Source organism: Anthonomus grandis, chromosome 16 (genome assembly GCF_022605725.1).
Source record: "Anthonomus grandis grandis chromosome 16, icAntGran1.3, whole genome shotgun sequence".
NCBI classification, from domain to species: domain Eukaryota; kingdom Metazoa; phylum Arthropoda; class Insecta; order Coleoptera; family Curculionidae; genus Anthonomus; species Anthonomus grandis.
The window spans coordinates 19666121-19690409 of record NC_065561.1 but is presented as its reverse complement, the minus strand read 5'-3'; the positions used below and the strand labels follow the sequence as shown (position 1 = coordinate 19690409).

Sequence of the window (24289 nt, the reverse complement as noted above, 5' to 3'; positions counted from 1 at the left end):
CAAATCAGCTGCTATGTTGCCAACTCGTTTATAAAGCCGGACTTTAGTAAGTGATTCAACTTTAAGATTCATAAGCAAGTTTTTTGTAAACCTACGGATTCATTATGAATGCCTGCTCTTGTCACATCCATTTTCTGATAAGCCCCCTATACAATCTAATATGAAGAGTAATAACAAAGTTTGGCAACACCGGTGCTGTTCAGGTTATGACACGTTCCTATGTCAAATATGACAGATGTCAAGGGGTATTGACGTTTCAGATGACGCATGTCAGACGTTTCTGGTGCCTTTTCTGCTTTTGCTAAGGATTCGTTCAGCTTTCGTCGGTTTCGAGGAACGTTTTTGAACATAATTTTCTCAAAATTTGCATGATTTTAGCAACACAAGCGATTTTCAAGAGCTTATTTCCTTCGTTAATCTATTTACAATAACTTCAGGTAAGTGCGCTTTTCCTAAACGAGCCACATTGGCTTTTCAAGTATGTTTTTGTGGTTAGAATATTGACCTCAATGGAAAATTTACTAAAAAAAAAAAAAAATTAGAATGCATCTATTCACGCTTTCGCCAATCATTTACGTAGTTTTTTCTCAAATCGAGTCTATTGTATAACGCAGACAAACTTCAGTAAACATGCCCTCTGATGCGAAAAAACGTGAACAACAGCGCAAAAAAGATGCTGCCAAGGCGAGACAGGCTGGAAAAAAGGTGCAGAAAAGTGAGGAAAATGAGAAGCCTACGGCCGTCAATGGTACCAATGGAACCCAAAATGGTACGACCAATGGGACTCTTGAGCTTAGCGCTGAAGGTAAGTGAGAATTGATTTTCAATAGTTTTATAGCTAAAATTGTGAAATTACAATTGAAAGAAATCACAGATTACTTACCTCATAAACATGTACTAAGTTCACTAAAACAAAGTAAGAAATAAAAGCTTCAATCACAAATCAACAAAGTAGCATGTAATATAAGGTGTGAATTTTTTTTTAAACAATGGCAATATTACTATAAAACATTTCAAGGGTGTTCCTTATTAGAATATTTCTGTTATTGAGAGGGTTTATAGGCAAGGATATACATTTTAAAGCAGTTACATTATATGCCTAATGTAAATGGGATTTTATTATCTATCCCATGTGGACTTCAATAGATACTTTACATGGCTGAGGGAGTTGTAAATTTACTACCTCCTTGTTCAACATACTTTCATGAATACCTAAATGCTCCTCAAAGTACATGCTTTAAATTTTGCCCTGCAACATTTAATGAAATTAGATCAATGTTTTATGAAATTAAAAACAGTAAGTCTAGACTTTTTCATCATGAGCATATATGAATAATTAAAACTATGAAAAACTTCATACTCTGACCTTTAACAAAATTAATAAAGTCCATACTTTCAGCCTATCTTGGATATTCACATGATCTTTGGCTTTCAGAGGAAATCTGTCAGAATTCTGGGATACAGGGATCATTGCCATTGGATTTTTGTTCAGCTGACATAGCTCTGTCTTTTTAGATTAGAGAGTCTTTTCTATACCCTAATCTTTTTTCTACCTATGCATCCTTTCATTCATACCTGACTCAGTAACAGTGCTAACTTGGCTCCAGAGTTGAGACTTTCCCAAGGGAACCAACTATAGTATAGAATACAATTTTTTAAAGCTCTTTTGCCAAGTTTTAGGACTCTCACCTATGGCAGTTTGAAAGAAAGAATTAAAATCTTCTTAAAAAATAAAGCCTTTTATGAAGCAACTTTGAAGAATTTGTAAATAGCGAAAAGGATATGTAACATTATTCACTTTTGACTTGTAAAAATGCTTTGCACATTTTTTTCAAATAAATTTGAATACTGGTGCTTATAAGTGGCATTTATTTGTGGAACCAATAACTATGAAATTTGACATGCAGAGGCCCTGTGCGCTAAACTCGAAGCCGACGCAAGACTAAACGCTGAAGCGAGGGCATGTACTGGTTCTCTTGCCGTCCATCCTAAATCCAGGGACGTCAAGATCGAAAACTTCTCGATCACTTTCCACGGTTCAGAGATGCTTCAAGACGCCATGTTAGAGTTGAACTGTGGTCGACGGTACGGTTTGATTGGACTGAACGGTTGCGGAAAGTCCACCCTTTTGGCCGTGCTCGGGAATAGGTAACACATCTCCTTTCATTTATCTTAGTAAGAAATGTGTTCCAAGATTTTAGCATTTTTGTATTTAAATAGGGAAGTTCCGATTCCGGAACACATTGACATCTTCCATCTAACGCGAGAAATGCCCGCTTCCGATAAAAGTGCTTTAAAATGTGTCATGGAGGTGGACGAGGAACGAACGCGGCTCGAAAAAATGGCTGAGAAACTGGTGGCCTGCGAGGATGACGGTAAGTTTAAGCATTTTTTGCTTTACTCCATTGTGGAATTTGAGGTTTTGTTATCAGTACTACAAGAGATTAAAGATCTCCCTAAGTAGCCATCCATATTTAAAGGGATAAGAAATGTATTTACACAGACCCTAAGAAGTGCAAAGAAAGCCTGTTTGAATTATTTAGCTCATACTAAAAGTTCAAAAACGATGTGGAATGCCTTATCTCAGATGAACGTCTATAGTAAAATAATAAATATTACCAATATTCCACATACCTTAAAAATTTCAGACAATATAAACCAATTTTATGTAGAATCAAGTCAATTTTGTGTAGATTTTCAAAAGTTTGATGTCAAAAGACTTATTAATATTCTTACTACAGTTAAGCAGCTTAAGTCTCATGCTTTTGGGTCTGATGGTATTTCTCTCCAAGTGATTAAGCTTTGTGCTCCTGTTATAACGCCTTTTCTGTTCCAAATTTTTAACCAATATTTAAGTACAAACAATCAACATTCTCAAAAGCATAGAAAATTGCTATTGTCTTATCACTTCTTGTACATAGCATCTTCGAATTAAGATCCATCAGTTAACTGTTGGAGGAAATAGTTTATTCACAGATACTAGAATATTTGCTACAAAACAATTAACTCAGTCAGTATTTAACTATATCACAGTCTCTAATTTGTGAGGCTGATAGTGCTAAAACCTATTTTTCATAAAGCATTTGATACCCTAGACCACAGGCTCTTATTTGCAAGACTACCGTATTACAGTTTTTCTTAAATATGAATTCTTAATGATCCTTGAAGTCCCTAGAAAATCTTCTATTTTTCTCAGGCAGTTGCAGGCTACTTATCTTCCAGGCAGCTTAAAATCATAGCCGAACTGCCTGGACAGAAAATCCTTTTTTGAATTATCTTCTTTACTCTTGAATATTAAGAGAACAACTATGATTTGTATGCAACATAAAGGTCTTCAAAGAATTTAGTTTCTTTCTCATTCAGTTGAATGCCCCTTATATTCCAAGCTATTGAACTCATAAAGAAACGTTTGTTTAAGTTTATTAATGTAGCAAGAACCTTCAGGTAAGTTGCTAAACATTTTTATGAAAAGGTAATATTAATAATTCCTGATGACTTTTTATATCTCTGAATATTATTTAAATTGATATGAAAAAAAGATTATTAGAATTTGACACTGATATATTCTTAAGGGATCAACTTCTGATTAAATCTGTGACACTAAGTTATCTGCCACTAAGCAGTAATGATGATTATAATCTCAGAATTTATTTCAGTTTCGTTTATAGATGAACAAATTTCTTTACTTTTTGCATTCTAAATTCTAATAGTACAATATATTTTTTTGTAATTTTTTTTTGCATTTGTTAAAATAGGTTTTGAGAAACTTGGTAGGGAAGATCTTTATAAGATTGTTCAAAAATTCGATTTTTTTATTAAATTTTTATAACTCAGAGTTTTTTGCTTTTTTTTAATAGTTCCTAATGGAAAACATTTATTTAATAAATGAATTATTATAGCATTACACTAATTAAGAGGATCTGCTGCAATTTTTTTTTGTTTCAACTGTAGGAGAGATACCAGATTTTCTAAGGATTTAAAAATTTTTGCATTTAGTTAATAGTTCTCTTGACTTTCAAGTTTCCACAGAACGGTCAGCACAACTTCAATCCCTTATCGATAAACCATCCTCCTCCCACAGCATTGGATTTTATTTTATTTAAATTGTCTTGATTCATTTATTTGGTTTACAATTGACATTTCTAAGGACATCATTGATCCCTAGAAGGTTCCCACAGGTCATTATAATATAATCATTTTCAATTCACGAACTATCCTTTAGATAGAACAAAGGTTAGGTGCACATTGATGGAAAAAGGTACACAGTTCAATTAAAATAAAATCAATGAAACTGCTATGATTATAAATAAATGTCTTGAATCTATTTACACATGTTCTCACAGTACTGCGTCAAAAATTAATCCATCCAAATCAGTTGTGATTTTTTTTGGTCCAGACAAAGACTTCTTCACTAAACAAACCATACTTTAATTCCTAATGCTCTAGAATATAACAATCCTAGAGTTATCCTTAAACCTACTTTAGGATTTAAAACCCATGTAAGCAAAATTGTGCACAGTCAATTATTTTACTTAAAAATCTCTATAAAAATAGAGGCATATTCAACAGTTTCTTAACTTTTTCATTCATTAGTTCTTTCCCACTGTTCTTACACAATATTTTTGCTTGGATCTCCAGTCTAAAGCTAAGCTATAAAGAATACAAAATTCCCGTATTCATTTTAATATGTTCCCTTAGAATGAGAGATCATGTAAGTCACAAGTTGAGTTAACAATTTACTAAATATAGTTCTTTCTCATAGGTTATTCCTAAATTATTCAATAGTGAGATGCAAACTGTTTGTGTCCATGTAATTTATTTAAGCAAACATTTATTTACTGTCAAAATATTAATGTGAGAAGAGCCTGGGTGCATCAGTACAAGATTCATAGTTGATTTATTCACATTATAATTAAAACTCAAGAGGACAATTTCTCTTTTGCATTCTTAGTTAAGCAAACAACTATGATGCACTTTGCCGAGTAAAAAATAAAGATGCATTTATTTATTATTATTATATTTAAAAACCCTTAGTACCCACAGGGTATTTTCAGTTTAAGCACTAAATTCAGTTGAAAAGCAAATAAAAGAAGACCTATTATTATATCTCTGGATTGACTCATGGCTCGATTTAAGAGATCATACTCAGTGTTGAGGTAATTCTCAAATAACTTGAGACTGCTATTTACAACAATTTGTTTGATTTACATATATATAAGATAAACGTTTGCTTCCAACTCGATACTAAATAACGTTTTATGTATTTCAAAGAGTCTCAAGAACAATTAATGGACATCTACGATCGCCTCGATGAAATATCGGCGGATACGGCCGAGGCGAGGGCGGCGAACATCCTTCACGGTCTAGGGTTCACCAAAGAGATGCAACAGAAGAAAACGCGCGACTTTAGCGGTGGTTGGAGGATGCGGATCGCGTTGGCCAGAGCTCTCTATGTAAAACCGCACCTGTTACTATTGGACGAACCCACCAACCATCTGGACTTGGACGCCTGTGTATGGTTGGAGGAAGAATTGAAAAAGTATTATCATAACTAACTAGATAAGTTCAATTTGGGTACTAATTGGGACCTTTTTCCAGCTATAAGAGAATCTTAGTATTAATTTCGCACTCGCAAGATTTCTTAAATGGGGTTTGCACCAATATCATTCACATGGATAAGAAACGGCTTAAGTATTACACCGGTAACTATGACGCTTTCGTACGCACCCGTATGGAACTATTGGAGAACCAAATGAAGCAATATAATTGGGAACAGGATCAGATCAGTCACATGAAGGTATTATTATAAAATAATTTAACTTGAAAGAAATATTTGGATGTGCCTTTTTAGAATTACATCGCGAGGTTCGGTCACGGTTCGGCGAAACTCGCCAGACAGGCTCAATCTAAAGAGAAAACTCTCGCTAAAATGGTCGCTCAAGGTTTAACGGAGAAAGTGGTGAGCGACAAACTGGTCACGTTCTATTTTCCTAGTTGCGGGACAATACCTCCGCCCGTTATTATGGTGCAAAACGTGAGCTTTCGGTAAGGGATTTATTTGACTCACATTTGTCAATTAAAAAATGGTATTTTTTTACATTTTATTAGGTACAATGACCAGACCCCGTACATCTATAAAAACCTGGAATTCGGTATCGATTTGGATACGCGTTTGGCTTTAGTAGGGCCTAACGGAGCCGGTAAAAGTACGCTGCTCAAGTTACTTTACGGAGATGTAAGTTTTCTCAAAAACTATTGGTTTTTTCTTGTCTTGGTGTATAAAAGTTGCGTTATTGATTGAAGTACGTGCCAGTTTTTGAATCAAGTCTCTATCTCAAATAGGAAGGAAATTATGAGATTTTTAGTAAATGAATGTTGCAACAAAATACAAATTGTGATTTTGCTCAAAAACTATTGATTTCTCAAATACGTTTATTAATAAGTAAAAGTTGCTTCATTCATTGAGGCACATGCCAATCCTTGAATTACATATCTATTTCTATTAGCAAGGAAATTATGAGGTTTTTTCAAAATCACCTGAAACCTAAAAATGGCAAAAAAGTGAAAGTTTGATTTATCTCAAGAACTATTAATTTCTTACTTTTTTTTGTAGATACATAAAAATTTCTTCCTGGATTGGGACATATGCCAATCCTTGAATCACGTTTCTATCTCTAATAGCAAGGGAGTTATGAAAATTTCAGGAAATCACTTGAAATTTAAAAATGGCCAAAAAGTGCAATTTTAATTTATCTTAGAAACTATTAATTTTTCAGTTTTTTTATAGATACATAAAAATTTCTTCATTGATTGGGACATATGCCAATCCTTGAATCTCGTCTCTATCTCTAATAGCAAGGAAGTTATGAAAATTTTAGGAAATCACTTGAAATTTAAAAATGGCCAAAAAGTGGAATTTTAATTTATCTTAGAAACTATTGATTTCTCAGTTTTTTATAGATACATAAAAATTTCTTCATTTGGGACACATGCCAATCCTTGAATCAAGTCTCTATCTCTGAAAGCAAGGAAGTTATGACATTTTTAGGAAATCACTTGAAATTTAAAAATGGCCAAAAAGTGCAATTTTAATTTATCTTAGAAACTATTAATTTTTCAGTTTTTTTATAGATACATAAAAATTTCTTCATTGATTGGGACATATGCCAATCCTTGAATCTCGTCTCTATCTCTAATAGCAAGGAAGTTATGAAAATTTTAGGAAATCACTTGAAATTTAAAAATGGCCAAAAAGTGCAATTTTAATTTATCTTAGAAACTATTAATTTCTCAGTTTTTTTATAGATACATAAAAATTTCTTCCTGGATTGGGACATATGCCAATCCTTGAATGACATCTCTATCTTAAATAGCAAGGGAGTTATGAAAATTTTAGGAAATCACTTGAAATTTAAAAATGGCCAAAAAGTGCAATTTTAATTTGTCTTACAGACTATTGATTTCTCAGTTTTTTTATAGATACATACAAATTTCTTCATTGATTGGGACATATGCCAATCCTTGAATCACGTCTCTATCTCTAATAGCAAGGAAGTTATGAAAATTTTAGGAAATCACTTGAAATTTAAAAATGGCCAAAAAGTGCAATTTTAATTTATCTTAGAAACTATTAATTTCTCAGTTTTTTTATAGATACATAAAAATTTCTTCATTGATGGGGACATATACCAATCCTTGAATCACGTCTCTATCTCTAATAGCAAGGAAGTTATGAAATTTTTAGGAAATCACTTGAAATTTAAAAATGGCCAAAAAGTGCAATTTTAATTTATCTTAGAAACTATTAATTTCTCAGTTTTTTTATAGATACATAAAAATTTCTTCATTGATTGGGACATATGCCAATTCTTGAATCACGTCTCTATCTCTAATAGCAAGGAAGTTATGACATTTTTAGGAAATCACTGGAAACATGAAAATGGCCAAAAAGTGCAATTTTCATTTATCTTAGAAACTATCGATTTCTCAGTTTTTTTTATTAATACACGGTATTAAAAAAATTTCTTCATTGATTGGGGCACGTGTTAGTCTTTGAATCACATCTTTATCTCTAATAGCAAGGAAATTATGAAGTTTTTTGCAAATCACCGAAAACATAAAAATGGCAAAAAACTGAAATTTTAATGTATCTCAAAAACTATTGATTTCTCAGATTTTTTTATTGTGACATAAATGTTGCTTCATTAATTGAAGGACCTGTCAGTCTTTGAATCATGTCTCTATCTCTAATAGCAAGGAAACTATGAAGTTTTTTCAATAAATTAAATTTAAAATATTTACTATTATTCCAGCTCGTCCCAACTGAGGGTATGATTAGGAAAAATTCCCATCTGAGAATCGCGAGGTATCACCAACACTTGCACGAACTGTTGGACCTAGATCTGTCCCCTTTAGAATATATGATGAAGAGTTTCCCCGATGTGAAGGAGAAAGAGGAGATGAGGAAAATTATTGGCCGGTACGGTTTAACGGGCAGACAACAGGTAACATTAATCCGTTGCGTTTTTTTTTGGAACTATTTAATTTTTCATATTTTTGTAGGTTTGTCCTATTAGGCAACTTTCGGACGGTCAAAGATGCAGAGTAGTGTTCGCCTGGTTAGCTTGGCAAGCTCCCCATTTACTTCTGTTGGACGAACCCACGAATCACTTGGACATGGAAACGATCGACGCCTTGGCAGAAGCAGTTAACGACTTCGAAGGAGGTTTGGTTCTCGTCAGTCACGATTTCCGACTGATCAGTCAGGTAAGTTAAATCTTCGGGGAATTCTGTTTGGTTTTATTGTTATAAATGTTTCGTTTGTAGGTCGCAGAGGAAATTTGGGTGTGCGAAAAAGGCACGGTAACCAAATGGAACGGAGGCATTTTATCGTACAAGGAGCACTTGAAAACTAAAGTATTAAAAAATAACGAAAAGAACGCCAAACAACCGAGATAATTTAGCAAAATATAGGTGGATTATTATACAAATTTTTTCTAGACTCATTTTAAGTGATCACCCACCACTGAACTTTATTTTATTGTTTCTTATTTTCTTGATTGTGCTTTATTTGATTAATAAATGGTGTTCCTTATTTTAATGTTCTCTCATTTTAGTACGAGTTTTCAGGTTCCAAATAAAAACAAGTACAAATTAATTAACAAACTATAGGGCACCACAGACTAAAGCCTGTGAGCGTCTTTGAATTATGTTTTTAGTGTCTGCATCAAGGCAAGGTTTATAAATAGGTACACAATAACTGAACTGAGACAGGACATCAAAGTGTCGCATAACATTTTGTTAATAGCAATATCTCTGTATATTTAATCTAACGTACTCGAAATCGCATCTTTTGATCTAAAATTCAACCTATTCCTTGCATTACTAGTAATTCTGATATGTTAACTGAACATTGCCTTCCATCAGCTCACAATTTTTTTTATTGCTAAAGAGCATTGTTACAGATTTTGAGTTTAATGTTAAAGAATGCTCAGCAGGTGTTAAGATCTTTATTAATTACTTCAGTTGCATTTTCAAGATTATCAACAGGAAAGGAAAAGTAAAACTGGCATAAAAATGAGCAGCACAGTAATGCGCAAATTTCCAAAACTGGCTTCGAGGAAGAGACACGTTATTTCCAACATTGACGCTTTGTAATGCTGGACATACACCACATGATTTTAAAATTGCTATTAAAGTTAAATGATCAATGTAGTACAAAAATCCATCATCAGTAGCTCGAAAAATGTCATCAGTATGTGCAAATGCTGTAGTACAACTATATCCAGTTTGAAACCTTGACTGAGTAAGTGGTAAAATATGATTGTCATATTTATTTAACCAAATACTAATATACAAATAATTACCTAATAAATTTACATAGATACACTATCAAAACATGCTGTTTGGGTGCAAATATAATCGAAGTTATACTCTATTTTAGAAATGTATAGAGTAGTGAACTGGGGAATCCCGTTCTGTTTGGCTAAATTTCGTGGTCGTTCATAAGCGTAGGTACTAGATTAAATGCCTTTATTTTGAAAGAGATTAAATACTAATTTGATACTTTTAATGTACCTCTTAACGCTTTGAAGCATGAAATTACGGGGACAGGTAATATATACAGAATATAAATACTTTTAAACGTTAGTATTCACTGCTACGCTGTAGGGTAGGTAATCAGAATACTATTAAAAAAATGGAGGTATTCAGCCCAACGAAAATCAGATGTTCTAATAATTCTTTCCTATCACTGAGTGAAAAACTTATTATTTTAAATGTACATGATTGCATAAAACACGATGACCCTAGTTTTACTGTACAAGAAATTGTTAAAAGATGTTCTCGAATGACTGGAATTGGAATCTCCCATTAATTAGCCAAACGACAACCATTATAACTAACCAAAGATATTTTTTAATTCATCTGGAAGGTCAGAGTTTTAGATATAATAATAATTCTAGTATTCGGTTTACAGGATATAATGCTTATGCCTGAAGTATAGTAATTAAGTTAGGCGTAATAGGGTCTTTAGCTTTAAGCTTTGTATTGGCTTATATGGCATTTGCTTTTTCTATAAGTTTTAAATTATTTATATATAATGCACAATGGTCTATTTACGTCTTTGATTAATGAACTATTCTAGTAAATACAGAAACCTCATCCATTCATCTCAAAGAGACCAACACACAAAATTGACCAAAACAAAGAAAACACAAATTCACGGTCTCACATATAATCACAGGCTACACGTGTTTCACTCTAGCTATAATCATCATGAGCATCATCATGCTACAAGGTAGTGTAAAGTTTGTATATGACTTTTAGAGGCCTGATGATGCTTTAGATAGAGTGAAACACGTGTAGCCTATATGTTGTGAGATCGTGACTTTGTGTTTTCGTCTATTCTAGTAAAATTGAGGGGCTTGAGACAACAAGGTATATAAGCCACATTTTACTGAAGAGATTCGAGATTTTCGCAGAATATATTGGATATTTTCAGTGAACAACAAAGCGTTCAGACAATTTGTCTGAAAGTCATTTTAGTTCAATGAGTATAGCAAACAGAGATTACTTTCCAACTGATAGTGACCGTAAATGACTACCCGAATCTAAAATAACGACAACCAAACAAAATTGTGTCCTCAAATATCTCAAAAAAAAATTTTTTGGGTGTCCAATAACCAATTTGTATAAATATAGTAAAATTTAACTTAGGAGAAGCTAACGGTTACATACATGTTGGAGAGAAACTTGTTTCCATCTGGAAAAATTAACGAATTGGATTGGGCTTCCCGATGACCTGATTTGAATCCTATAGAGATTTCTGGCCTTGAAGAGTGCTTCTTAAAAACTTGATTATAATTATTACCGAACACTAATAAGTTGCTCCTTGCATAAATAATTTTTCCGTCACACTTATTTGATCTAGTTTTATCATAGTAATAGTCGTACATCCATCAATATAAAATTGCTGTAAATCATTAAAGGCAGACGTTTGATGATTGCAAAGCACAATGAACGCGTTTATAACTAAGACCACATATATTTGGGTAAGACAACGTAGCCGACGATCCACTCGTTGATGTTGCTTTTGCAGTGAAAATCGACAGACTATAAGAACTCTTTCTTCAAAAACTTGAGGTATAAGGAGTAAAAAGTAATATATCTTTATATCAACCCAAATGGAATCTCAAATTTATTTAGAAAGAACCATAACTAGAAAGTTCTTACAGAATATTTCAAAAGTCCCTTGATCCCTTAATTTGTTTCCTGCATAACGGATCTAAAAGTGATCGGTAACTATAAAGGATTACCATAGATTTCTCCAGGGTGAAGTACCATTATGCAAAGCAAAATAATAGGCGAAGGGTCTTGTTTCACAATCTTTATTTCAAAAATCCCGACGCGTTTCGATTGTTAAACCATTTGTCAAGGGAAAACTATGTAAGTAAATTATAAAAGGGTGTTATTAAACTAATAAATTAATTAAAACTTACATGATATTATGACAAAATGATAAAAAGGTTAAAAACAACGGCACACACATAACATTACAATACATTAATCTAAAAACGTGTCATCACACAGTATTTACAAACAATAACGGATTTTGTTTTAAAAAAAGTCCATATGGGTACTACATTATACACAGATAATTAATAGTAATACGAATGGAGACATCTAGGATTAAACGCGGTTAACAGAACCTTTTATCTCTCTTAAAATCTCTGGACTCTTCAACCTTTTTGCTGACGACACCTCAATATTCTAGACAAACTTAGAGAGATTATATAGTAAACGATTTAAAACTTATTAAAGAATGATTCAACGTTCATTAATCGCCTTTGGCTTAAACTTGACTAAAATTCACATCGTTGTGTTTAAGTGTGATGTCGCTGACTACGTTTCATGGAGTGCCAATTGATGGCAAGCTGAATTTTGAAAACCATATTTTAACCTTAAATAAGAAACTCTCATTTGATAACTAGCACGGAATGTTTACTTTGTGCTATTTGAGTCCCACCATAATTTCCAATCAGGGACTTTTAACTATGCTTTTTGTTTTCCAGACGAAAGGACTGCGATTTATTGTCATAACATAAATCAGAGATTTTCTTGTCGGCCATATTTTGTACCTCGAAAAATTCTAACTCTTCATCTCTTTTTATTCTGCAGACATCTACTCTTCTTTTTAAAAATCGCTGAAGGCTTCAGTAGGCCCTTACTGCTCTTTATAATACTAATATTAGCTTTAGCTATACCTAAAAATAATTTGGTTAGGAAATCTCATATACGAGGGTAGTAAAATGTACGAATGATCTGCCGAGCAGTCTGAAATCGATAAATTCCTTAAAAACGTACTGCTTTAGACTCTCAGTAAAACATACTACAACTTAAAAGAGTCGTACCGGGATGAGGTAGTCCTAAGCCTTCCTGCTGTTGTCGTTTATTACAGTGCGTTTGACTCTTGTTTATATAAACATTTTAGCTAGATACTTGCATTTTGTTTTCTGTTGTGTAACTGCTACGACTCAGTAATAAAGTATACTCGTTGGCTTTTTCTTAAAAAACATATATATTGATAAATAATTCGCCTATTTCAAGGAATGTATACAAATGCTAACAATCACAATACAATTTTACTATGCAACTAACAAATTTAACGATGTTTCCAAACTTTTGTTTTAAACAGAGTTGCTGACGATGGGGATTTTGTTATAGCTCTCCTGGCACTGGGAGGCTTCCCTTAAAAACTAAAAAAACAAAAAAAAAACCTTTAAACACTGTCGAGTGGCTACTACAATTAACTCTCTTACCAAAACGTGACCGTCCATCTCCTGCAACAACTTATCGATCCATTGCAAGGTGATCTTATCCTTCTGTCCGCATTCGTATTTGGCAATGAGGGCCAAATGGGTGACGGCCAACGTTAATGCGGCCGCCCTGGCCTCCAAAAGTCTCGGATCTAACGGTGGACACATACTCCTGACCATGTCGTCTACCCTGCTCGAGATTCTTTTGGCACTGTCGACGATTTGACCGAAATTCCCTGATAATGGAGTGGAGTTCATTGCCAAGGTTGTTAAACGTTCGGTAAGGTACCGGCATGTTTTTAATATGGCCAGGCAATGTGGTATGAGACCGGTGGCATCGTCGATCCACTGTTCGTCGGTGAGGATGTTGTCGAAGTTGAGATTCATTTCTCCTAGTTCCAGTTCCGGACGTTCGGGTTCTATCAACTGCTTTTCTGGCCTTAGAGTCATTGATTAAGGGTGAATATTAATATTATTTGAAAATGCGGGAGAATGTTTCTTTCTTAAACTTTAGAACTATATCTTCACTACCTACTTTAACAAAAATAATAATAAAAAGAGAGAGAGAGAGATATTTATTATAGACGCACCGGTAACTTCGACCTTTTGGCGTTATATATAAATAAGCAAATGAAAACATCTATAAATTGTCTATGTACAATGCTTGTATATATCAATGATCTGAATAGTAAAAAATGTGTTTTCTTTAATTTGTTTTCAAATCTTTGAGTATAATTTTGTCTCTTTTAGAAAGGAGATAATTAATTCATTGTATTTAGGACTGAGTAAGGTTTTGATGTTGTTTGATAAGTTATATTTAAGCCTAGAGTCTTTATATTTAATAGACTCAATTAGTATATGCTGGACTGACAGAGGTAGATTGCATGTTTTACACATCGGCTGGTTACCTTTTTGTACTAGATATTCGTAGGTGATTTTTGTGGGACCTATTCTAAGTCTGGTTATTACTACTCTGTCTTTTCTTGTTAGGTTTGATATTTTATTTCCCAAGAAAAATTTGTCTTTGATTCCTATATAGTTTATTGCTCTCGTCTTGAAGGTCCCAATCAAGTTGTCTTTATTAGATTTTTAATAATATTAAAGGAGAAATTATTTATATTTTTTACATAGAGATTATGTATGGAAGTTCCATTAACTTGTTCTTTAGCGAGTAAGTAGGCTTTTTCATTTCCCTGTATTCCAATGTGACTGGGGAGTTGGGGACCCAGATGAATATGATATTATATTTATGTGAATGTATCTTTTCTAATTGGTGTTAGTTCAAGAGCAAGCGGGTGTTTTGGGAGATATGATTCAATACATTGTAATGCACCCATGGAATCAGTTGGGGTTTTTTAAAGTAAATAGATGTTCAATTGAAATAATAATACAGTTCTGTTTTGTGACCTCAGCAAAGCTTTTGACAGTGTCAGCCATCAAATCCTTTTAGATAAACTCTCTAAGAATCTTTCTCTATATAAATATATACATGTGGGTGTGTGTCTGTATTACATTTTTTTAACTTGGTTCACCTCTAATAGTTGACACAAACTTTATTGTTTTAGTGTAGATGCTTTAAAGTCTTGTAGACACCTTAATTCCTTAAAAACTATATAATGAGACATACCTTATAGATTCATGGTGGGAGTCCAAATAATTGGCCTTATAAAAGAGCCTCTGTCTGCGACAAATTACCACAAGGATAACGAAGGCACTTACAAAAATAGCAGACAAGACGCCAAAGGCGATCGCTGCGACCATTTCGGCATATTCTGGAGACATGTTTGAGTGTCTTCTTGTGGGAGGCACCTCAAAAATATTGAGTCCTAACATATGTGGCTGGGTACTGTTAACGCTGAAGTATAGTGTATTTGTCGCTCGTTATATTAATCAAGTTTTTCCATAGAGGGACATTTTGGATGCAGAAAAACGAATAATTTGTTAAAGATAATAAACAAAAATTAATATGGCAAAACAAATTTTGACAATTGGGTACTAATAATAACTGGTACTGCCTGACACCGCGGGAGCGGATAGGACTAGAAACGATCCGGTGTTGCCCAATCAGGCTTGAGAGAAGACTGCGTCAAATTTAAAGTTCGATTATTTTATTTTTAAGAATTATTATAATTTGCTTTCAGAGGCATGGCATTTCGCAATATCTAAAGCAAGCGACCGAATAAAATTTGATTTTGCCGCCTTAATTTGGCCACGCCTTCATGACATTTTGATTGATCAAATGTCACTTGACGAATGAGAAGGCGGTACAAGATCTGCTTCTAAATAAAATTCTATATTTCGATCATAGAATAACATACAAGGAAATCAACGTAAATGTGATCCAATGCTCATGGAGTTCGTCATTTTTTTCTTTGAATTATACGTCTGACTCTATCTGAACCATCTCTCTGCTTTATCCGACGTGTAGTAAGCATCATATGGACTAGCGACATCTAGAAATGATTGAGCTGACGTGCGGTACAATAAAAAGTGAGTTATTCAGTCCAGTAGCAACCAAGCAAATAGGCAATTTTTAACTTAATTTAATGCGGATGCTGTTCACTTGGATTTAGTGACGCGTATGAATGTTAATAATTATTGAATTAAATCAAGAATAAGAAAAATATATAAAGTTGCTACTGGATTAAAAATATTTTTTAAGTATATAGGTTCATTAGTCCAGTAGCAACAGAGCAAATAGATACTTCTTGTAAAAAAACCAATTGTATAATGATTTTCATACGAAAATAAATCTATTTTAATGATATCGAATTAAAAATAAACAATTTGTTTCTTTGTTGCTACTGGATTAATAATATTTTTAAAACTAATCCAGTAGCAACAAAGCAAACTAGACCTTATTTAATTGTATTTACTGCGAATGGGTTTTGTGAAGGTTTAATAATCTACAGCTGTTAATAAATCTTGAATTAGGTAAAAATTATATTTTATGTTGCTACTGGATTAAGAACTTTTTTAGTATTATTATTTAATTAATATTTGGATAATTTATTACAAAATTGAATTTAAAATAAATATTTTATTAAAATAAACCTGATTTAATAATTAAACTAAATAATTAACAAGTTTTCTTTTGGTTGCTACTGGACTAATCATTTTGTAAAATAGACACGTCAATTTTGTCCAGTAGCAACTGCACTAATTGGAACTTTTTAAATTTAATTGCATGCAGATTCTATAGTTACATGCAGTGACCCTCGAATGCTATTAAATAATAAATCTCTTCTTTAACCAAGAATAAGAAAAAAAAAATATGATGTTGCTACTGGAATATTTAATTTTTAGTAAGAAAATTTATTGGTCCAGTAGCAACACTACTAAATTTGATATTTTCATATTTAAAAATTATTTGCCTTACAAAAATAAACCTGATTTAATAATAAAATGGAAATTGGTTATAATTAATAACTGGATGTTTTTTACACTTAACCTAGTTGTCAAATGGAAAACACTATTCAATAAAACACATTTTTATTTTAGGTTATGTGAGAACTATTAGGTTATGTCACTCGTTCCCTTTTGGTCTTGTTTTTATTTTTACTTGTATCCCTGACCCTTTCTCCTCCAATCCCTAAAATCAGTAATTTAATAAAATGGACGACGATTTGGAAGATTTACCGCAGGACTTAGACGACATAGAAATCATTTACTCAGACGGTGAACCCGATGAGGACGAGGAACAACATTTCAATGCTGAAGATCAGTTCGAGGATCAGCAAGAAGATCAAATTGAGGCAGAAATCATCGATATATCCAAGTTAACTTTCAGTAAGCACACAAAGTCTGTCTTCAACTGTGCAATAAGCAAAGATCAAAAGCTTGCCGTAACTGGAGGCGAGGATGATATAGCTTACGTTTGGAGCACTGACACTGGCAATGTTGTTTTTGAATGTACCGGACACAAAGATTCAGTTACTGAAGTAGGGTTCAATTATAATGATCAATACATTGCTACTGGAGATATGGCTGGAATGATACAGGTATGTTTACTTCATGTGTGATTATTCAATTTCAAAAGTATGTATCTTTATTCATTTATTTATTTATATATATACACGGGATCAACCCCATTACAAAAAATATATATATTTCTGAAAAAGAAATAAAAGCTATACTACCTAACCACTAATTACTTAATTAACAATAATTATCAGACTTAATCTTAATACCAAGGATAATTAAACCGTTTTACAAGTGGTAACAATATTCTCTCAAAATCAGAACAATTAACAATGCAAAATTAGCTAAGAAAAAACAAAATATATTATTATCAATGACAATGATCAAATGTATTTCAAATTATTAATCATGGAGCAAAATTAATTCAAAAAACAAAATCCTACAAACTCTTAATAAGATTCCTAAAATGCAATAAGGAAATTCCCAAAACTTCAATTCCAGTAGAGTTTACCAGCCTCAAGGTCCTTTCAACAGGCGAGTGCATAGCATAGTTGGTACGATGATAAGGCAAAGAAAACAATCGATTTGCCCTCAGATTACGGTATGGAATATTAAATGAAATCCTATTAAGTAGTTCGGGACAAATCACAAGGCCATTCAAAAGTTTATAAATAAACACCAAATCATTCTCAGTGCGTCTCTTAAGTAAACTCCGCATATTCAGCAAGTTCATTGCTTTATCATAACAATGGTCATTAGGAACTGGAATGCGAAGTTTATAAAGGCAGAATCGTAGAAATTTATTTTGAACCCTCTCCAGTGCCATACAATTATTCATGTACAGAGGAGACCAAATTATTGATCCATACTCCAACAAAGAGACAACAAGTGATATGTACAACCTTTTGCAAGTTTCAACCGACAGAACCTTACAATTGCGCAGGACAAAACCAAGGACTTTAGATGCTTTAGTTATAATAGTATTTACATGGGTATTAAAATTCAATTGTTCATCAAAAAAGATACCAAGGTCCTTTACTACTTCACTGTACCTAAGATTAACATTATCAATAGTATAGGAGGAAGTTACCCGTTTGTTTCTTTTGTAGAAACTAATGTAACTGCATTTACCCACATTCAGAGCCAAACTATTACCAACACACCATTCACACAATCTATTCAGATCATCTTGCAAGAGAACCATGTCTTGTTCTGAACTAATCACCTTATAAAACTTTAAATCATCGGCAAATAACAAAAAATTACTATTTTTAAAGCAAACCAAAATATCATTAATGAAAATATTGAACAACAGGGGAGAACAATGACCACCCTGTGGAACCCCAGAGGTCACACTGATAAGATGCGACCTAGCATCCCCAATTTGTACCTGCTGAAATCTGTCAGAAAGAAAACTTGCAAACCAGGCCACCAAACAATCTGAAAAACCAAAAAGACTCAATTTTTCTAATAATAAGCTATGGTTGACACTGTCAAATGCCTTGGAAAAGTCTGTATATATTACATCCACCTGTTCACCCCTCTCCAAAGCACTTAACAGATCAGGCTTGAGAAGAATCTTTATTATTATTTATAATTAATTCAAAAGTATGTATGCTATTAATGGAAGATCACAGGTTGATGTTAGAAAGCCTTTGATAGAGTAAGACACTGTACAATCCTGAAATCTTTATCAGACTTGAATGAGTCTCCTTCTATCACTTGCCTAATTCAGTTATACCTCAGTTGTAGGTTTCAATATGTTGAAATTAAAGATTCCAAGTGATGTATCTTTAAAAGTACTTCTGGTGTTCCACAGGGCTCCAATCTTGTTTTTGACTGCTGTCAACAGTCTGAGTTGCAATATTAAGAGAAAGCATTATTGTTTGCTGATGATTTCAAGTGTTTCCTTCAGATTCAGTCTGAGAATGATTGTCAGGCAATTTTGCGATGTTACTAATTAAATAGCTTCAGATTAAATGTCAGTAGGTACCTTTAATCGTGAACAACTTTAAATCCCAAGTAACATTTTCTCAAGCAGTTGGTTTTTAAAGTTGCCTTTTAGCCGCACCAAGGTTCTGCAATAGTCATTGGCTTGCTTGATGGAACTATTTAGGTTAAATTTTGTGCTAATAGGAACTAGGAACCTTAGGTAAATTAAAAATCTAATTAGTTCTAGTCAAGTGTCAACAATAACGTTGTTATGGCCATAAACGAGGGCTTGATGGTTTTGAGATAATAAGGTTTTGGAGAGGTTATATTTCAGCATTAATTTGGCAATCAAAATTCCAATATAGAACGATTTTAGCATTAAAATTACCTATTCAGAACCATATGGTCTTGAATCAATTGCCTAACTATTTGGCACTTTATACGGCCTATTCCGGAAAATATAGCATTTTTTAACACCTAAAGGACTTGCTAAAAGTCATATGGATAAGGTTTAACCAACTAGTCACAATAAAACACAGTTTGCGGACGGTCGCGATTATTAAATCCTACGTCATTTATTCTTAGAATACAGGGATGTCTTGGCACAAAATTGTCAGAAGTGGTAATTTTAAAAGAAAAGTGAAGCGAAATTTGCAATGAATTACAACTGGTCAGGTAAATGTGACAAATAAAATATTGACAATTTTGGTAGATTATAACATAAAAAAAAATAGTTTGCAATAGATACACCGGAAGAAGATAATTCTCGTAATTTAACTGATGGTGGTCTTGGCATTGAACCTGATCCTCTAGAATCAGATATTCACGATGCCAGTACCAGTGGCTTAACAGAAAAACTGGCTTTAGAACAACCAAGTTCATCTATGGATTGGAATGAAGATGATGAAATTGATAACTTTAAGAAATTTGATTTTAGTCAAGATTTAAAAGATTGGGCACTGAAATATAACATTAGACACGTTGCCATGAAAAATTTTAAATAAAAATACAGAGGTCAAGTTTCCGAAGGACCCTAGAACTTTTTTGGCTACTCCATGTAAAATAAATTTACGGGATATTGCGGGAGGTCAATATTGACAAATCGACTGCTGATATACATATCGTTCCCCGTTCTATAGTTTGGACCACTTTAAATGGCATTTTCAGGCAATATTGTTTAGGTCAAAGTTTGATCCAATAGGTTTTCCAGTACCTAATCAACTTAATTCAATCTAAAATACTATTACAAAGACAAAAATGAAGTATTAATACAAGGATTAAAGTAGGTATGATTGCTCACAGTAACCAAAACCATACCAAAATATAAAGTCCAATACTATACAATTTTTATTATTTAAATATTTATTTATTTATTAAATTTACTAATAAAAAAAATCCAAAATTTATAAAGAATATAAATCTAAACATAAATTACCTTTATTGTTGAAGCTTTTTTTTTTACTTTAAAAAGTCAAAACCCATTAAAAGAGTAAAATTAAATAAAAAATGCAATTTGTTATGACTAGTGTTGTGAACGTTCACGACTTATTGGTAACGTTTATCCTCAACAGCACGAATAAGCATGAATCCGAACATTACTCAAAAATTTAAACAATCCCATAGCGTTAGCGTTAATATTAAGTATAAACGGTCCTTTAGCAACAAGACATGCGACGACAACCAACCTAATGCGATCGCCTCGCATTAGGTTGGTTGTCGTCGATTGTTGGCAGCAAATAACATCTGACAGTGTTGATTTTCGGGGATTCACATCGTATTAATTTATTGGAAATACATACAATCTTACAATCATTATATTTCTTCAATTTTTTTGTGGTGCTAATATACTTTGAATTTATATACTATTGCATGGGTGTGTTAAGAGAAAAATGATTTGGTACTCATAACCTCTAAACTTGCAACAATCTGAATTTATCCTTATCAAAATCGCTTTGCCTATCTTTATTATATGAACTAAAATGAACTTACCTTTTTATGCACCTAAATACAGCCCTGTATGGAATTTGAACGATAAAAAAATACACTTTATTTTCACAGTAACTGGAACCACCAAAACCAAACGCAAACTGAATTGCAATAAAGAAGACTCAAGAAATCCCGCGTAGTAATAAGTAATGCCAATAGATCCTACTAAATGCCTAAAATCCATTTATTGAAATTCGCCCAGACTTTGCCAGCTAATTGGTTATTAAAAGTGGCCTATAAGTCCTGAAAGATGCTAGTTCTGCCCTGTTTTAGCTTTTTTTTAAAACCCACTGGCATTTTTTTAAGCCTTTTGTCCTACGACATAGCTTTTGATACTTAAGTTATTATAGCAGCTTAAAAGCATACCCTGCTAGGCGTCCATTTTGAAGAAAAAATGTAATTCTTCCATTTTTATAAGCTATTCAAATACAGGCAAAAATAATGTAATATGTAAACAATTTAGATAATATATAAAGACACTGGAGCATCTAAGTACATATTATCACTAAAGCATCTCAGAAATAAAAATATATTAATTTTTTATTGGCACCGAATAATGTTTCATTTGTAAGATATCAAAGGCGCGCGTGTTTTACAGTTAAATTACACCAAACTTTTTCAAGAAACTGGTGTGCGCAATGAAAATCGGTCATTTATTCCAGTATAATATATTGTTTTCTAAAATAAAAAAGCCATACTTACTGAAAATGTCGCCATTGCTTTTTATTTTGGCGTTGTCTTATTTTTACCCTGGCTGTATCATATTTAAAACTAAAAGGTCAGATTTTTATACTTTGGTATCTCTGAAATACCATATTTAAAACTAAATGGCAAAATTTTAATACTTCAATATGTATCTGAAATGCCAAAAGCCGGCGAACAGGCCAAATTATATAACCACCTAAAAGTCTAAAAGGACTTTGCTAAAGGGTTGTAAACAGGTAGGCGTAAAAGCTTTTAGGTTCTACACAGGTTACTTTTAGGCATCTTCGGGTTCGATAAAGGTTATTTCTATTAGCTATATAGGTTCTGTGATATGCGATCTGGTTTCAAATTGGCCAGGGCCTATTGGCAACGACAACCGCTTTAGGGCTGGGCCTTTTTTTACTACAGGAGGTTATGCGGGCTAATAAATAACGTTGTTTGTGCTTAATGGCATAATCAATATTTTTTCTTATAACCTTTTTAGAACCTAAATTGTTACTTGGGATAGTACCCCAGCAGAGGGATCTTGGAGTGATTTTTGACTTGAGTCTTTCATTTTCTAACCACATTTTATCTAAAGTAGAATGAATACCTGAACATACCTTATTGAGCTTCTCAGTTTCCAAATATTTTAACATTGTTGTGTTCTATGCTCCTTTACAGTCTTATAAAACATACCCCTCTTAAGCTCAATCCTGGGTTTGATCACTTTGTCCCTTTTAAAACATTGCTAGTTATCATGTTACCCTTTTTATTACAGGTTTGGTCCATAAAAGACCGGAAACTAGTATGGTGCTTCGAGGGTGACGACATGGAATGGCTCACCTGGCATCCGTTGGCCAACGTCTTACTATGCGGTTGCCAAACTGGCGACATCTACGTCTGGCAAATCCCATCTGGCAACTGTAAAGTACTGCCGGCTCCCAGTAACGTGTCCTCGACATGCGGTAAAGTGCTTCCCAATGGTAAGCAACTGCTCGCAGGTTACCAGGACGGTCAGCTGCGACTTTGGGACATCAAAGAGAGCGCCGCGATATGGATCAATTCCGATAACGACACGATTAACGGACTGGACGTAAACGGCGACGCCTCTTTGGTAGTGACCACTCCCGCGGCACAAATCGTTAAAATAACCGATGGAAAATCCATTGGAAAAGTTTTGCTGGATGGCGAAACTGAAATTGAGTCCGCGTTGTTTAATAACAGTTTGGGTGTGGTGGTTACCGGGTCGTTGTCAGGTCAATTGTGCGTGTGGCAACTGGGAAAGTTCGTTTTAAGGCATCAGGCGAAAATTGAATGTTCGGTGACCCTGTTAAAAGCGGGAAGTGAGAATAAGGTTTTTGTTGGTGCGACCGATGGCGCTGTGTATGTTTGTGATGTGAAATCCGGTACGCTTATTGAGGTTCTCACTGGGCACAGGACAGATATTTTAAGTATTGCTCCGTTTGCTGACGGTAATAGGGTCCTTACGACTTCTGATGATGGAACGGCTAAAATATTTCATATTTCTTGAAAAGAATATATCTAAGATGTAATTAATATATTAAGTTTTATACAGAATATTTCTTGATACTTGTAGTAAGAAATAATATACTTTTTAGGTTTATCGGTAAAGTTTTCGGTAACTGATTAGTTAAGGTCTTAAATAAATCAATTGTTTTATACAAATAATATATCTTTTATTGATTCATATACAAAAATACATCCGCATAGCATTTGTTAATAATTACTAAATAATAAAGGGTAGTGTGATGAAAAACGTTTTTATTGCCTTAAAAGAAATCATTTAATTTATGAAATAATTTTTTACTCTCAAGTAACAGAAAATTAACTATAATTTAAATTATTGTTTATTTTTAATCACTTATACACAGCTTGGAGAGCTTTGTATAGTTTTTATCAAATCAATCTTTTTGAATGTTATTTTTTTGAACTTCCTTAGTAAATTAAAGTTTTTCTTCTAAGGTAATTATTTTCTGCAAAAAAACCCTTTTTCATTAACCCATCCATAAAGCATTCGACACGGTAGAATTAACTTCAATCCTTAAAGCACTGAGAGACTGCAGAAATGATTACAGATACTCCAAGATCATACAACAGATCTAAGAAAATGCAACAACAGTGAAACTAGTACATACTATCACAAAGAAAATAAACAGGGGAATCAGGAAATGAGATACTATGTCTCCAAAACTGTTTACTGTAGTCTTAGAACATGCATTTAAAACTTTGGAATGGGGGTGACAAGGGTGTGAACATAGATGGTGAAAAATTAAACCACCTTCGCTTTGCAGATGACTTATAGCCGACGATTTGAAAGACGCTAAAGAAATGCTGGAACAACTACAACGCGCTACACGGGACATTGGTTTAAAAATAAACTATAACCATATAGAGTAATTAAAAGTATATTTAATATTCATTTCTCT

The 24289-nt window shown here is 33.2% G+C and overlaps 3 protein-coding genes across 3 annotated transcripts; 2 read left to right on the top strand and 1 right to left on the bottom strand.

Moving 5' to 3' along the window:
• Nucleotides 1-269: 269 nt before the first annotated feature.
• LOC126745657 (ATP-binding cassette sub-family F member 2) lies at nucleotides 270-9100 on the top strand. The gene is made up of 11 exons (XM_050453601.1): nucleotides 270-437; nucleotides 615-805; nucleotides 1908-2148; nucleotides 2221-2375; nucleotides 5272-5539; nucleotides 5599-5797; nucleotides 5852-6045; nucleotides 6109-6235; nucleotides 8313-8504; nucleotides 8563-8766; nucleotides 8827-9100. The coding sequence occupies exons 2-11, from the start codon at nucleotides 631-633 to the stop codon at nucleotides 8956-8958; spliced, it is 1887 nt and encodes a 628-aa protein (XP_050309558.1). The 5' UTR covers nucleotides 270-437; nucleotides 615-630; the 3' UTR covers nucleotides 8959-9100.
• Nucleotides 9101-13059: 3959 nt separating this feature from the next.
• Nucleotides 13060-15414, bottom strand: LOC126745666 (transmembrane protein 98-like). The gene is made up of 3 exons (XM_050453620.1): nucleotides 14944-15414; nucleotides 13320-13755; nucleotides 13060-13256 (listed from the first exon to the last, which is right to left on the bottom strand). Exons 1-3 carry the CDS (start codon nucleotides 15147-15149, stop codon nucleotides 13188-13190), a joined length of 711 nt encoding a protein of 236 aa, XP_050309577.1. The 5' UTR covers nucleotides 15150-15414; the 3' UTR covers nucleotides 13060-13187.
• Nucleotides 15415-16817: 1403 nt separating this feature from the next.
• Nucleotides 16818-23531, top strand: LOC126745663 (angio-associated migratory cell protein). Its single transcript, XM_050453611.1, has 2 exons — nucleotides 16818-17317; nucleotides 22621-23531. The coding sequence occupies exons 1-2, from the start codon at nucleotides 16931-16933 to the stop codon at nucleotides 23371-23373; spliced, it is 1140 nt and encodes a 379-aa protein (XP_050309568.1). The 5' UTR covers nucleotides 16818-16930; the 3' UTR covers nucleotides 23374-23531.
• Nucleotides 23532-24289: the final 758 nt, after the last annotated feature.

What these genes read in the sequence shown, in the direction of transcription:
- LOC126745663 (XM_050453611.1), top strand. Translation starts at nt 16,931, where the DNA reads ATGGACGACGATTTGGAAGATTTACCGCAGGACTTAGACGACATAGAA. An exon ending in ATATGGCTGGAATGATACAG is followed by an intron (nt 17,318 to 22,620) that starts GTATGTTTACTT and finishes TTTTTATTACAG; the next exon opens with GTTTGGTCCATAAAAGACCG.
- LOC126745657 (XM_050453601.1), top strand. Translation starts at nt 631, where the DNA reads ATGCCCTCTGATGCGAAAAAACGTGAACAACAGCGCAAAAAAGATGCT. An exon ending in TTGGAGGAAGAATTGAAAAA is followed by an intron (nt 5,540 to 5,598) that starts GTATTATCATAA and finishes ACCTTTTTCCAG; the next exon opens with CTATAAGAGAATCTTAGTAT. An exon ending in TCAAGTTACTTTACGGAGAT is followed by an intron (nt 6,236 to 8,312) that starts GTAAGTTTTCTC and finishes CTATTATTCCAG; the next exon opens with CTCGTCCCAACTGAGGGTAT.
- LOC126745666 (XM_050453620.1), bottom strand. Translation starts at nt 15,149, where the DNA reads ATGTTAGGACTCAATATTTTTGAGGTGCCTCCCACAAGAAGACACTCA. An exon ending in TCCCACCATGAATCTATAAG is followed by an intron (nt 13,756 to 14,943) that starts GTATGTCTCATT and finishes AATGACTCTAAG; the next exon opens with GCCAGAAAAGCAGTTGATAG. An exon ending in AGATGGACGGTCACGTTTTG is followed by an intron (nt 13,257 to 13,319) that starts GTAAGAGAGTTA and finishes TTGTTTTTTTAG; the next exon opens with TTTTTAAGGGAAGCCTCCCA.